Source organism: Apostichopus japonicus, chromosome 14, assembly GCF_037975245.1.
Source record: "Apostichopus japonicus isolate 1M-3 chromosome 14, ASM3797524v1, whole genome shotgun sequence".
Classification (NCBI taxonomy): Eukaryota; Metazoa; Echinodermata; class Holothuroidea; order Aspidochirotida; family Stichopodidae; genus Apostichopus; species Apostichopus japonicus.
In genome coordinates, this window is record NC_092574.1 from 27,439,590 (window position 1) to 27,454,709 (window position 15,120).

The 15,120-nt window shown below is 38.2% G+C and overlaps 1 protein-coding gene across 1 annotated transcript in view; it reads right to left on the reverse strand.

Annotated features, from left to right (window-relative positions):
- Positions 1-15,120, reverse strand: part of LOC139980109 (uncharacterized) — a 134,376-nt gene that overhangs the window by 25,295 nt on the left and 93,961 nt on the right. Inside the window, exons 6-7 of the mRNA XM_071991495.1 lie at positions 6,664-6,796; positions 2,164-3,108 (exon numbers count right to left, since the gene is read on the reverse strand). Coding sequence (XP_071847596.1) covers positions 2,164-3,108; positions 6,664-6,796 — 1,078 coding nt within the window. The remainder of the gene's footprint in view (positions 1-2,163; positions 3,109-6,663; positions 6,797-15,120) is intronic.

Sequence of the window (15,120 nt, forward strand, 5' to 3'; positions counted from 1 at the left end):
ACAGTATGCTAACTTTTACATTTAGTTAAGAAATAACGACCGTCGGTAGAATCTTTTGGATATTTTTTGATAAAGTCACTCATGATTGACAAATGTAGGCTAGGAGAGTATTATCTCTCTTTCTTTTTCTTTCTTAGTGATCTCGAATAGGTTTGAGATCGGCTAGCGAAGCGGAGGGGAGGTAGGAGTCAGACTTTTGTTGAGTTTTGTTGAACTATGCTTCTGAAATTATTGGCATCCATATCTTCCACCCCCCCCCCCCTTATTTGACAGTATTACCACACGATAGTTGCATGCTATATGAAGTGAGGACAGAACAACACAATGTGTACGGGATGATGCAGCACCATAGCACGCATATAGGCTGGGAATGGTACATGACGCGGAATAGTATTTGAGCTGAGTCATGGCAACACTGTAAGGTAACGTCACACGATCTGTTTCACCTCCATGGTTGTACTTGTTAACAGACCGTCAACATTGGAGAATTAGATAAACAGAAATGCCTTCCGGAAATGACATGTATGTATATTCTTCGGTCTGATTTCCGTTTTCGAATCGGCTTAGAAGCGACCATTATTTAGCCCATCCCATGTATAAAGTTCTAGTCTCATGTCTTTCACAAGAGATATTATTTTACTAAAATATGCCGTTGTCAATACAGACTAACACGGTCAATGAATAGAATGACAAAAACGAGGCGTATTGCGGACTTAACATTTCTCCCTCAATCCCATCCTTATCCATTCCCGTACCACCTTTGAAAAGATTTTGAATAATATTTTATCATTTGAATTATCGGTGGAAATTCTTGGCTCAGGCCTAAATCCTGAGTTATTGTGTAAGAGAAATCGAGACCCTCTCGGTTCATGCTAAGTCACACCGTACTAAAAGAATTAAGTTGTTAGAAACAAATTATACAGTGTTTATAGTAAGTAATGGTTAAACGTTAACGATCATGACCTTATTGGTCACAGTAATATATTATTCAAACATTTTATTTTTGTAATCACAGTGCAATCTGACAAAGCAGTTGGAAAAAATATACCAAACGAGATTCACATACGAAGGCAGCCGGTTATTATTCCTATAGGTAAACAGAAAGTTATAAATAAAACATGAACCTACGCATGTCACTGTTTTAGATTTGTAAATGTGTTATTAACTGGCTTGAGCTCATAGTGACAGACAAATTCAAGACAGACGAACTGTTGAAAGCTTCCTCAAGGACGGATTACACAACGCGACATAAATTATTGAAGAACATTAAGGTATGCAATAGAAATACGTCTGTATAGAGCAGGTACGTTGATACAGCAGGGAGCTGTTATCGATAACAGATCAGTGGATAGTTACATGCGTGCAAGCAAAACAAGACTAATATGCTTATGATGTATGTAACGTGCACAATGCACATAAACGTCGTTTTGGTGGGGTGGGGAAGGGAGTGGGGCGAGTGGAGGGAGTAGATAGACGATGTTTCTTCCATGGATCAATCTCAAAATACGAACAAAAATGACCGCGTTCGAATGAGGTGTTATAAAGATGGTTAGAATTTAGACGGTGTGAAAGATTCCTCAAACGGTTATGGAATTGTACGCCTATTAATAAAGTAATCAAAGTAATAATATTAGTACTGTGTCCTTTGATATCTACAACGTATACACTGCTTTCAAGTTCCCCTTCTAGTACCGCATGTTCTAAACCTCATAATAGTTTATATAAAGAAGTAAAATAACAGATCGATGGATAAGCAACCTTGTTGACAACCACCGCCGCTCTCAAGATTTCCTGTGTGTACCTAGGAAAATAATTATCCATCAAAATATGTATATTTGTTTATGGAACGCCAAAAGGTTCACTTAAAATGTATTACTAGTAAGAGGTAGCCTACATCCATGCGTACGACAGCACTAAGCAGCATTTTTGTAGATTCTCTCAGATGATCATCATATGTGGTTGGTCATTTGACGTTTACATTCGCGAAAAAGGCAAAGCATACAGTACGAAGGTGCTCTGAAAGTCTGAAATTCCTCAATTACATAAGTATATGCTATTAAGGAACATTGGCAACATTTATTATGTTAAATCTGCCACATATCATATAGAATATTGTCAGTTTTACTGAACTCTTGTTTCATGTCCAAAATGACTTGGACTTACCTGATGTACTTTACTCCAGATGTTATCTCTGTTCTGCATTACCTTCTGCGCGGAAAGTTTGCTCCAATTTAACGTCTTCATTCGCGACTTTGGTTTTACTTTTGGAATTGCTGCCGAATCACCGAATGCTGGTTTCGTCACCCCTGGTGGCGGTGGCATGCCTGGCGCAGGAGGGGGAGGAGGTGGACCACCTGGGAGAGGAGGGGGTGGAGGAGGTGGAGGAGGACCTGACCCGGGGGGAGGAGGTGGTGGTGGGGGTGGTGGTGGGGGTGGTGGTATGCCTGCTAATGGTAGAGGAATCGGTCCATTTAAACTCGCAGGTCCGGGTAACGAAGGTGGAGGCAAAGATGCTGGCACTGAAGGTGTTAGTACTGGAGTAGAATTTGCTGCAGGTTTAGAAGTGGTTGGTATGTCATGATTTTCATCGTTTTCATCCACGGGTATTGGACCAGTAGACAGTGCTGAATGTGACGTCATAGTAGTCTCAGGAACATGTTGTTGTGCGTCAGTAGCTCCCATGTTATTATTGTTATTGTTTATTGCACCTTCATTGTTCTTTACTGTATCACCTCCATGGCTCATCTGCAACGCTGTTGGATTCTTTTTCAATTTGAGACTGTTAACTCTGGAGGCTCTGCGACGACGAGAACGAGGTTCAGCGCCATTTTGTTCTGAGCTACGATGCTCGTTTAAACTGTGTGACCTTGACAACCCTGTCCGACTTGACAACCCTGTCCGACTTGATGCGGCAAGACTTTTTGACAATTCTCGATCTCCTAATAGCATCAAACGCTCAACGGTATCCCGTCTCTCTATGAGGACGCACTGGTGCACGAGTTTTTCACTTGTCTTCCAAATGACGTCACTGAGGGGGTCCTTCGGATCGATCACAAGCAGATGCTGAAGTATCGCTAAGAAAGTTGCGGCGAATGGAGTTTCACAAATCTGTTAAATAAATAAACAGGATTACTTTGAAAAAAATGCATGATGCTTAGGGAAACATAATACGCAACCTTAAATTGAATTTTTTTTTATATCAATGTTGACTAACACTCTGTCCCCTTCCATCGCAAATAACATTGAATTTCTAACAAATCATCATTGTGGCAACAGATATATTAATGAGACCACGGTAAAATCATCGAGTCAATGGGCTCGTTATCGCCGGAATCGAATAGTTCCAGCAGTGACGTATTCATTATTGATTCTCTCATAGAAATAAAACCCCTGACACCGGGACAAATGGACATTTACAACAGTGATTATCAAACGGGCAACGTCACTGAATGCAAGTCAGATTCCCCCACACCCACTCTACCCATCTCATTTCAAACCTGTCCAGGGTCCCGGGTGGGTTACATTACAAGAGATGTTGCTCAGAAGTTCTGCGTGTTCTGCGAGACACGAGGAACCTTGCACAGTACCATGGAGATACTGTCCGCACCTGTTCTTCATTGAGCAGCTAACCACGCAAACCTTTGTTGCGCAAATACATAACCTTCATGCAAGGGTTTACGGCTTCGACTGAACAAACGGTTAATACAAATTATTTACTTGAAATTCGCCTCTATTATTTGCTGGTAGACTTCCTGTGGTTAAAGTTTGCAGCTACGTATATATGCTTGAATCAGGGAACTCCCTATTTTTTAAGAGCGGTCACAATAGAACGAAGGAAATGATAACGAATCTAAACCCAACTTGGTAGGAAAGGAAGTTACAATATTTGCGGGTCAGATAAAACAACAAAACAGTGGGTTCCACGCAGTTTCTGTTGCACTGAGCTGCTTTCTTTAATCCAATGGGGTACACATGTTGTTTGGACTTGTGCTACTACCGCGGTTTACTTTTAACTGAAATTTACATTGATGAAAAGTGTGCTAAAGGGACATTAAAGTTACAGCAGAAGAATGCATCACTTAATGATACCAAATTTAATTGAGAATTGTTTTGCTCAGTTTATGTATGAAAAACTAATGAAATCAATGATTGCTACAACATTATCAATACCGTACTAAGAGATATTGTTCCTTCCCTGTTTTTCTTTCGACCCTTTGTGGTCATTTTGGCATATCTATCACATTTTATGTGTCATTAAATTAGTTCCATTATATACCACGCAAATGCCAGTAAAGCAGTGGTTTGTGTTTCACAAACTCCTCTCACAACCACGGTTTTTACCTTTTTTGACCGAGAAGAAAAAATCTAAAATAGTCTAACTGCGTGAGTATAAAGAACTGAGATTGCAAATACTGAAATCCGTTTATCAATTCGACATTACCTCTACCATTTCCCTTCCCGCAAGTACCCAATCCTTCCCAAGACCTATCCACTCCCCGATGACGTCACCATGGACAATGTTATTCAGAAACATTTGCTCCTTTTTTTGAAAGACAATGAACAAGTTTAAACTATAACGAACTGCAGTGTTACAGTAATATTTGTAATGGGTAACATTTACAATCCTATACCCTCGAAACGTCTGTATGCACTCCTTACCACACCTTCAAAACGCCGCCATTAAATCAGTAATACACTGATTTTTGGATTATAAATGAGAGACCACGTTATAAAAAAATGAAAGAGCTTTGTTACCTAAAATCTAACTTGAAAGTGATGGTACAAGGGTGGTAGTTTTCTAGGTTTCTATGGTCAATATTTCGTCATATAGCAATGCCGTACAGATACAATCAGGGGATAACGGTTGCGGAATTCTACACCTGTGGTCTAGCATTAGCCACAAATAGAGAAAGAATGCAAAAATATGACCTAGAATGACATAACGATTGACAGAGCTGTCAAACGCAAACACCTTCATCAAAGGACAAATATATCCCATTCTGGTCAATTAGACTTAACAATACAATTACATGTGTGAATAAAGACCGGCAACAATACTCTGTTTATAGTTACAAACGGCCGGCCATACCATCATATAAAGCTTAACTAAAGATTGCTAAGCAAATATGAGAGAGAGTATTGACAAAAAAGGGCAAAGCAATTCTAAAAGGTGAGAAAATAAATCAGGAGTACCCGAGGCCAAAAACGAAAATCTGTTTATGACCTTTGCAGTCTACAACATTCATAGAGGATCCTGTTTCATACTTCACAAGGAGTCTATTATAACAGAAATGCCAACGTTACGAATGGGATATGGTATTCCTGGAAGGCCAGTTAATACCTATTGTGCGACTGAGAGAAAGTATACAACTATAGACTTTGTCGAAAATCCACAGTGAACGAAAAGTTTGATGGGTTATCTCCCGTGACTATAGGAGAAAGAACTCCCCAACAAAGTTCAACTTTTTTAGAAGAAATACCCTTTTCACGTTTTAGTTTTAGTTGTTTTTGAGGAGGTACTTGGTCTGTGTGCTTGACCTATGGAAGCTGTCTAGCTAAATAGCAGCTTCCCGGTTACGAGTATTTCGAAAGTTCCAGAAATGTTCACGCGATACTGATGGATGTTGTTTAAATATTTTACCAAATAAGTATCAAACTAATATATTGTTCAATTATAGTAACATAGAGAATCATATTTACTATACGTAGTATAAGAAGTATATACCAGTATATATGGAAATACTTTCAAAAGCCACTATAGCTTCAATGTAGACATATAACCCATCTTTAAATTGGTTAAATGCTTCATTGATGGTAAAGTATATTATAATTTGTATGGCCTAAATGAAGAGGTTCCTCTTCATTCAAGTGCCCGTCTTTTAAGGGTAATTGCACATGTTTCCCCACTCAACCTTTGGTAAAGTGAATTTAGTTCAACCTCGGAAGTCCTACACTTAGTTTAGCTGCGAGCAAAGACCTTGGTGACTATAGCTACAGTATATGAATATTTAAATCTACTACATTACGCACCCAGTCTTACAATTGGGACTATAAAGCTGCAGGCTATGATATATGCTGCACTGGCGGGAGAGTTTGAAAAATAACCAATGAAACATATCTCCAAGATGAAATCTGGTTAACATTAATTACTACACGCAACAATTTAACATTTTGACAAGATTTTGCAATTATCATTTCTTCGCTTAATCGTCAAACACGAGCCATTTTAATCACATTTGGTGTTTTAGATAGCAAGAATATAAAAAGAAGTCGAGCATTTTGCTGCATTTGAAAATAAAAATCCTTCAAATTAGCAATGTTTTAGAGTTATTTCTACATCCATTTCGGAATGAAAGGATGGTTAGGAAAGATGGGGGGAGGGGGGTGGGCGCAATGTCCATATAATATTGTTCTACGATGTACAAGATATGCTGCAGTCTATCGAGTGTATCTAATAAAACGCCTTAAAGTTCTGTTTGTCCTCAGAACAGATTCATATAGAGCTCTTAACTATCGCTGAAACGTCAATGCTGACGTTCTATTGGCTGTTGCGTATCACATTACCATATTATGCAATGAGACGTGAGATGATTAACAATAACGCCATGCCGCACGATTCAGTGCAAATGTTCAGTTCGGCGTCCCATAGATCATAGTTCTCACCTGTTTCCAGACGCAGTTAAACACATCCACCGGGTTATTCAAATCGGATGAATACTGTTCCTCATCTGCTAATTTCTGCTCCAGGAAATTATCGAGCTGGCTGATTAGTTCTTCGTCGATGGAATCGTCTTTTCTGTTGAGAAAAGCGACGAGAAAAAACGATCAACATCGAAGGATCGTGAAAATATTTAGATCTTAAAAAGCACACCCTCCTCGTCTTGTTCTTCAGTTTTTTATCCTATGGGCATTTCCGGTTTTATCCTATGGGCATTTCCGATACTGCGTGCTTTATTTGTGTCAAATTTGAAGAACGTGATAGAAAGAAGATGAAAGCAAGAGGCCGGTTTTTAAACCAAAAAGCAGCGTTATTAAACAGGAACATACCCTGTTTAAAACAAACAATGGAAAACACATGAAATGGCTCAGTCAAGGCATTCCAATACCTAGTAGGCTATAAACATACTGAGCTACTTTATATTGGAATGTGCAAAACTCAAAGGATAGGTTTAGTTCGGTTTCTAAGTTTTCTCTTTAAACACACCTCTAAAGTAAAATGAACGATACCATTCTTGCTTCTTGCATAAATATTTTATGAGTATTACAGACGAATACTACCATCACATTGGCACTTGGGAAGCAAACCTAATTTCTATTTTCAACTGACAAGTGACAAACCTTTGTGAATATGGAAATAAACCGCGAGGAGATTTAGAGAGGAATCGGGGCATATCAAAAATCGAGACAAACACCCCGGTGACCCCACAGTTCCCTACTAAAGGGCACGAAGATGATAAACAGACAATTTACCCACTCTAATAAAGACTAATACATATTGCAAAATATGTTGGTACAGATTTTCTCGTAAGGTTGTTTCGGAATATATGCAAAATACAGTATAAAATATGAATTCGTAGTTTCATGTCTGCGTTTGTCACAGAAGTTTCTTGGAAGTCTTATTTCAATGATTAAACGGTCAATGCCGAGATGGTTTCTGGATGTCGTATACGTATATGAAATCGTAGTTTGGGACGAAAGAGATCAAGCTATTATCTTGATTGGTGAAGAAAGCCTACAAGCATCTTCCTGATTTGATCAAATAGATGGAATGGCGAACCAACATCTTCTTGAATGACCATGGAAAGGTATTATTAAAGAAACCAAATTCTTATAAGGATATTTTTGAGCTCTAGTAAGTACCGAACTGTACAGTAAAGACAATAAGACATTCTTTTACTCCTGGCAGGCCCTCTTGTTTAGTACAATGTACTACAATCTGTATTATACTCTTGGGTCTACTTAACAGGTTTAATAGTCAACTCTCTTTTACACCTTCCCTCGCGAAGTATATAAACATGCTGTGGAGTTAGTCAATATTCAAGAAAGCATTCTACTTTATTCCCTTAAATCCGAGTAATTGTTTCTTTCCATACGTTTTGTTGAGTTTTTTATATATGATCCTATCAAAGTTACTGTCGGTACAATTTATTAGCATTCCCCATCTAGCATAGGCCTACACTCATCACAACATACACGAAAAATTAATAATATACGCCTGTACGACGAATACTCTGTTCCGATACCTTATCCAATGGCACCATCGATCTTGTTTTACTCTTTCCACATCCCACTATTCCCCCCATCCCTTTCTTATCCCCACCATTATCCCACAACTAATATGGAATATAATTCAATATGTATACAGCGTAACTGGCTGATCATAAGCTATAGACGGTAGGAACCAAATCCCGTGCGCACGCTGTACTAATGTACATACAGCTGTTTCAATTCATACAAGATTCAATCTTTATTCAAATTCTGTTCGGATGAATCGTATGTTCTCTTTCTCTCTGTCTCTGAATTATTCCAGACATCTATAGAACGAGACAGATCTTTGCACTAGGAAAATGCTCGAAGATACTTTACGTCACAGAAACTAAGATGACGGTGACACCAAGTAGTATAAATTTCTACTTTCTATCAAAACTCGAGACATTCAACTTATGGAGTGTATATTGACCCACTGTTTCTATATGTTAACATTTTGACCCGCAGTTATTATTTTCTTTGGCCCATGGCTGTTAGACATACTCTATTCGTGGTGTTACTTGAAGGACAAGGCATGAAACTGAAGTATATGGCAAATATGGTTGTTATGAAAAGTGTGATTTTAAAGCACTTCCTCATTTCCTTAAGAAGGCACATCGTTTGCGAACAGTGGTTGTGTTCTATCGTTTTTGTTGTTATTAATTTGACTCTTCGTTTTTTCAAGTTATCGCTTTATGTATATGTGTGCGCGTGGCGGAAATGAGAGAATATAGAATTATATTCTGACAGCCCCCCCCCCCGATAAGGGGTACTTCTCATTTGTTTTCCCCCAAGGCAACGAACAGACGAGAACAGAGCCTCGCATTGAACTGGTAACACGACACACGTAGGATATCTTTCAGTCTGTGATCACTGGGAGCTACAAGGATTCCAGCTCCCCATATTTATCGTAACCATGTTTGTAAGTTGGGTTGGATTGAAAGACAATATGTACCATGTGCTATGTTACACTAATGGAATCAACAAAGGGAAGCATGGCGTCATTTTCTTTCGCAATTCATGTCGTTCGATCAAATATGATCACTAATGAATTCACTGTGCACAAGCAGAGGCTATACATTAACTGTACGAATTCACTGTGCACACGTGGAGGCTGTACACTTACTGCACGAATTCACTGTGCACACGCGGAGGTTGTACATTGACTGTACGAATTCACTGTGCACACGCGGAGGTTGTACATTGACTGTACGAATTCACTGTGCACACGCGGAGGCTGTACATTGACTGTACGAATTCACTGTGCACACGCGGAGGTTGTACATCAGGGTTGTCCAACCTACGGCCCGCGGGCCACAGTCCGGCCCGCCGCAGGGTTGCGTCCGGCCCGCCAGAGATGCTCTACGGTGCAAAATTTTAGTGAGCAGATTTATAGATAACAATTTGAAGCTACATAATCAATCATTCGAACCTTCTGGGTCCAAAAAACTGCATACAGGTCAGTTTGTGTAACACTCTCTCAGCGGACGGGGGGGGGGGCGGGGGCGGCTGAACTTTATTCATCTGTTTTATCAGGAAGGATAATATTTCAGTGCGCTCCGCGCGCAGTGCTCACATTTTGTTGCCTTGGGCTTTGGGCAAAAAATCGAGCGTAGGGTTCATGCGGACCCCTCCTTCATCATAATCATTCCATGTGGCCCTCCTCTGCAAAAGGTTGGACAACCCTGTTGTACAGTGACTGTACGAATTCACTGTGCACACGCGGAGGCTGTACATTGACTGTACGAATTCACTGTGCACACGCGGAGGCTGTACATTGACTGTACGAATTCACTTGGCACACGCGGAGGCTGTACATTGATTGTACGAATTCACTGTGCACACGCGGAGGCTGTACATTGACTGTACGAATTCACTGTGCTAGGGATGCACCGGATATCCAGTCCGGCCGGACTATCCGGCCGGATAGTGAGAAATTATCCGGTTCCGGTTCCGGCCGGATATTTTTCAAAATCCGGCCGGATCTTTTTCAAAATCTGGCCTGAATTATGCCTTAAATAGTGTTGGTATTTACTTAAATCAATGTAAACTATTTCCAAAAATTAATAAAAACATTCAAAGTAAGGAAAAATTAGGTTTAACATGTTTAATTTAATTTTCTCAATGGTCTGACCCACTGTTTCTAAAGATCAACCAAAATAATACGACTGCTGTTATAATACAACATGAAGCTATACACAACAAATACAGTTTGCAGTGAAATCATTTCTTGCAGCCTTCATCAGTTTAATATTGTGCAGTTAAAATAGACCATATACTTATCAGTCAAAATACTGTTCCATTGAATCTTTACTTTCCCATTATTGTTGGCATTCATGTTTTCTCTGAATTTTTATGTGTGAAACAATCTCTTATATGGTCAGAGAGAAACACTTGCATGAAATGAAATGTCCAAAATCCAAACATGTGCATTAGGACCTTAAGAAGTCAAAACAATGGATCTTTTTGTGGACCACTACAGTCCATTTCCTGTCTAGAAAGCTGTCAATTGTTACTCATTGTTTGTGGTCATGGCAATATGCAAATTGTAATCTTGGCACTTTTATAAATAGATGAAGCAATGGACTAGAAGAGTTTCCACCAAATGGGGTGCCAGTCACAGAAAAAACAGTATCTAATTTTCTCACAGAAAAAGATATCTCTTGTCACCATGAAAGTTCCTAAAAGTTCATGAAAAACCTAAATCATTAAGTGTTCTAATGAACATTCAATTCCATTTAAAAGGATAGATAAAAGATAGATAAGAAGTTTCTTCCACTTCTGGAAAGATACAATGCTTTTCTTCTTTTTTTTACAGATAACATTGCAGTGTAAAAATTTGTTACCCAATAATGAATAATAAAAAACAATTCTAAATCCTGATAGTAGTGTTACTACAACAATTAAAAAATCTTTTTATTCAGTATAAAGTATGAGATTTGTGAAATGTCGCTTCCCATTTTAAAACAAACTTCATAGGTAGTTACAGTATTTTTCCAGCAAACAAATTTACATTCTCTATCAAGCTTGTCAACAATTATATTGTAGTTATTTTATTAAAGAATGTAGATTTCACCACTTCAAGTCATATTTAATCTCATTTATGGGGTCTTAATTTCACCTTTTTTATAATATGCGTATACCTCACCTTAGATTTGCTCCTTGTTTCATACTTCTACTTCTTATTAATGATTTTCTTTTGTGTAATGAAAAAATCCGGTTCCGGCCGGATAAAATCCGGCCGGATTTCATGTATACTATCCGGCAAAATCCGGTTCCGGCCGGATCCAAAAATTTGGATCCGGTGCATCCCTACACTGTGCACATGCGTATGGCAAGCCATGTGGGACAAACACTGCATAATATATCCGCGTATTAATTCGAATATATATATATACGCGTATTAATTCGAATATATAAGCGTATATATTATTAGCCAATCATATGGCTTAAATATATCCGCGTATTAATTCGAATATATACACGTATTAATTCGAATATATACACGTATTAATTCGAATATATACACGTATTGATTCGAATATATACACGTATTAATTCGAATATATACACGTATTAAATAAAATAAATATGGGGATTAAATCCAATATATGCACGGATTAATTAGAGTTACACGAAAAAAAAACCCATTTCCGCTCTTGCTGTGTACATATGCCAACGATAAATGTTTTGGCGGGCTCGCGAGATCGCTTCAAAAAGCGAAACTTTACACATGTAGGCTATAACACATATATTCGAATTAATACGCGTATATATTCGAATTAATACGCGGATATATTATGCAGTGTTTGTCCCACATGGCTTGCCATACACGCGGAGGCTGTACATTTTACTGCAGATGCAGTTGAGTATCATATATATACTATGAAGAGTCCATTATTGTGTTACGTCACCTTATAACAACAACAATAATATAAACAATATCCACACCAACAACAGTACTGCTGCAATCGTTGACAATGAAAACAAGGACATTTTTCACCAATGAACTCAATGAAATGACCTCACTAGAATATGCCTTGAAACTTATAGTGCATATAGGCCCTATCATTACAGACGAAAGAGTCAGAGAGACTTACAGTATGTTATTTTTAATTTTCTTCATATATTCCTGCAGGGTCCCTTGTTTGGGCTTAATCTTCTGGTCATTTGTATCCCGTGCAGAAACAAGACACACTTGAAATAGAAAAGCTTTAAATAGACTGGCAAACTGAGAAACCCATGCGCCTGTAGCGGGCCCAGGGCTTTGTCGGAGCAGGGAGCTGACACAAATGTCAAATTATTTTTCACACAAACTTGATTCGCAGGCGTTCTTAATTCGTTATCGACAAGAGCCCTTGGGCGTTGGTAATGGTATGAGCAGTTATAATACTTAAACTGTTACGTCAATTTGTAAGTAGAGGATTTCCCACAGCACCCCAACATGTGTTCCTATATAAACAGCCATACAGGTGCATTCAATTGTGTGCTTACAATCTACATGATGTTGGTAGAGAGCCCAGGTGCACTAGCTGCTAGTTGCTCGTGGTGACAAAATTAGAACAGCCTACAGGGAGACTAGAAGCCAAGAAGGGGTCTAAAACTACCAACTACAGGATTCGTATGCACCTGATACTTGTTCCAGTTTTAGAAGTAGGAATATGAAAGGACACTGCTGAATCAAAGGAATCTTTGCTTTCTATAAATATTGTTATAGAGATGTATTATCATTATGCATCCATATGAGCGGCGATTCATATGTAAATGATGATGATACTTGTAATACTAATGATGATGATACTAATAATTTATGTATGTATATGAATATGTATATATATATATATATATATATATATATAATAGATTTAATAACACTACCTTTTGTTAATTGAAGGCTCAGTTTCACTCAACGAAGTGGGGAGGTGGGGGGGGGGGGTCTGTTGTATGTCTTTTCGCAAACATGCAGCATGCCTCACATGTGTCTGTTCGGTATTAAGATCCCTAAGGCCTATATCAACATTATCCAGCTGAGATTTAACGAAATCAAGCGAGTGTATAACCATGGAGGTAAAAACAGTTTTTACCTCCATGATATACCAAAACCTCAGCATAAGGATAGGATCGTCTGTGCATGAAGTGATTTTCACTATTTGGGTTAAACAAAAAAAAACTAAGCACCGGTTCAACTTATAAGTCCAAAAGAAAGTTTAGAGGCCTGTAGGTTTATTGTGATTCAATACACGATATTGACAGATGTAGAGAGATTTGGTTTGCACATAAAGGAGTCGCTACATGGTTCAGTTTTATCCAGGACGATACCAATATGACATTAGTTTTACACCGTTTTCGTTGCTTGTTCATTTGTATTTCGTGCTGGATGATCTGTGTATTTTTATATAATGTAATTAAGAATAAATTTGCAATGCACTAATAATAAGATCATGTGACCATGTACACACAGTATCAATCCAGTAACGTATATTGTATGCGTTTTACTAATGCATTCCAAAGTTCTTATCAAGCCTATGCATCTATACTATCGTAGTAAGGTGACTCGGTAAATCACAGCAGACAATATATATTAAAAAACGAATATTACCAAATATAATGTTAAGGCCTTTCATTATGTAGGTGCTGATTACGTAATACTTAAATGTCTCCACTATTACCAGCAATATACCTAAGTCTAACATCACAGCAGCAGACGATTTGCTACCTACCAACCTATTTACCACACCTACCATATTATAATAGTCGAAAAACCATGTATGATATATACGTACAGAACATATACAATGCCAAAGCGAGTTCTCTACACGAAACCATATCTCAATGCTAGATTCATTTTAATCTTATCATTTTCTTTTTCATTTAGTTATAACAGCAAAATGAGTCATCATCTTCCAGTCTAGAGGAGCGAAAATGGACAATTTAATATGAAAAGGTGAATATATGTGAACGCCCAACTCGACGCTAGTCATTCAGTCCACAATAAACCAGCGTTATCTAACAATATTTACAAAGTAAACTTGATGTCATGATCTATATTTAGATCGTTGGCTACACGAGGTCATTGTATGCGTGTATTGTCATGGAGGTAAACAGATGTTTTACTTCCATGCATTGTGTACGATGAGGACAAATATAATGGCTCATATTAATTAGGAATACTACGATTTTTGTTTACCTTTCTCTTTTCTTCATTGACGGTTGCGATATAAATGTAGGAAGTATGACGCATTAATGAGGGGAAGAAAACACACCAACCACTTACAGTAGTTCCGAGTCCTGCTTGGCGTGCCTACGAGCAGTCATACACTATACGCTGCTACAGTACTGTTAAGTTACTATACGTGTTACTGTATGGGTCATGTTTACCAACGATAGGGAATCCCCTTTAAACTGCCTAATGAATGAAATACTTCCCCTTTCATTCCTATAACATGCAACGCCGGTGTTCGTTTGCTCCCTACTCATAGCAGCAAATTTACCAAACAGACGGTTCTTTTAAACTATGAGTATATGTGATCCATTAAGAAGCCCTCAAAAATTCCTGAAAGTTGTACAATAAACTCGAACGAACAAATGATCAGTTATGAAACACGATGTAGGCTGTTGATTACTTCATCACATAAAACATGTATAAGACGAGGATAATAATAATATACGTTTAGTACAATGTCTACGTAACAACAATGATAAAGTTACCTAACAAGGATAGGTCACGAGGTCGATTCAATGAGACTGGTAGACTTTCTCTAGTATTTGTAAGTTTGACATTCTCAGTTCTGTCCCGATGAATAACTGACCTGTCTTATTTGTCTTATTCATCACCACACAGAGAATAAATAGAAAAAAAACGTTCTTTCAACC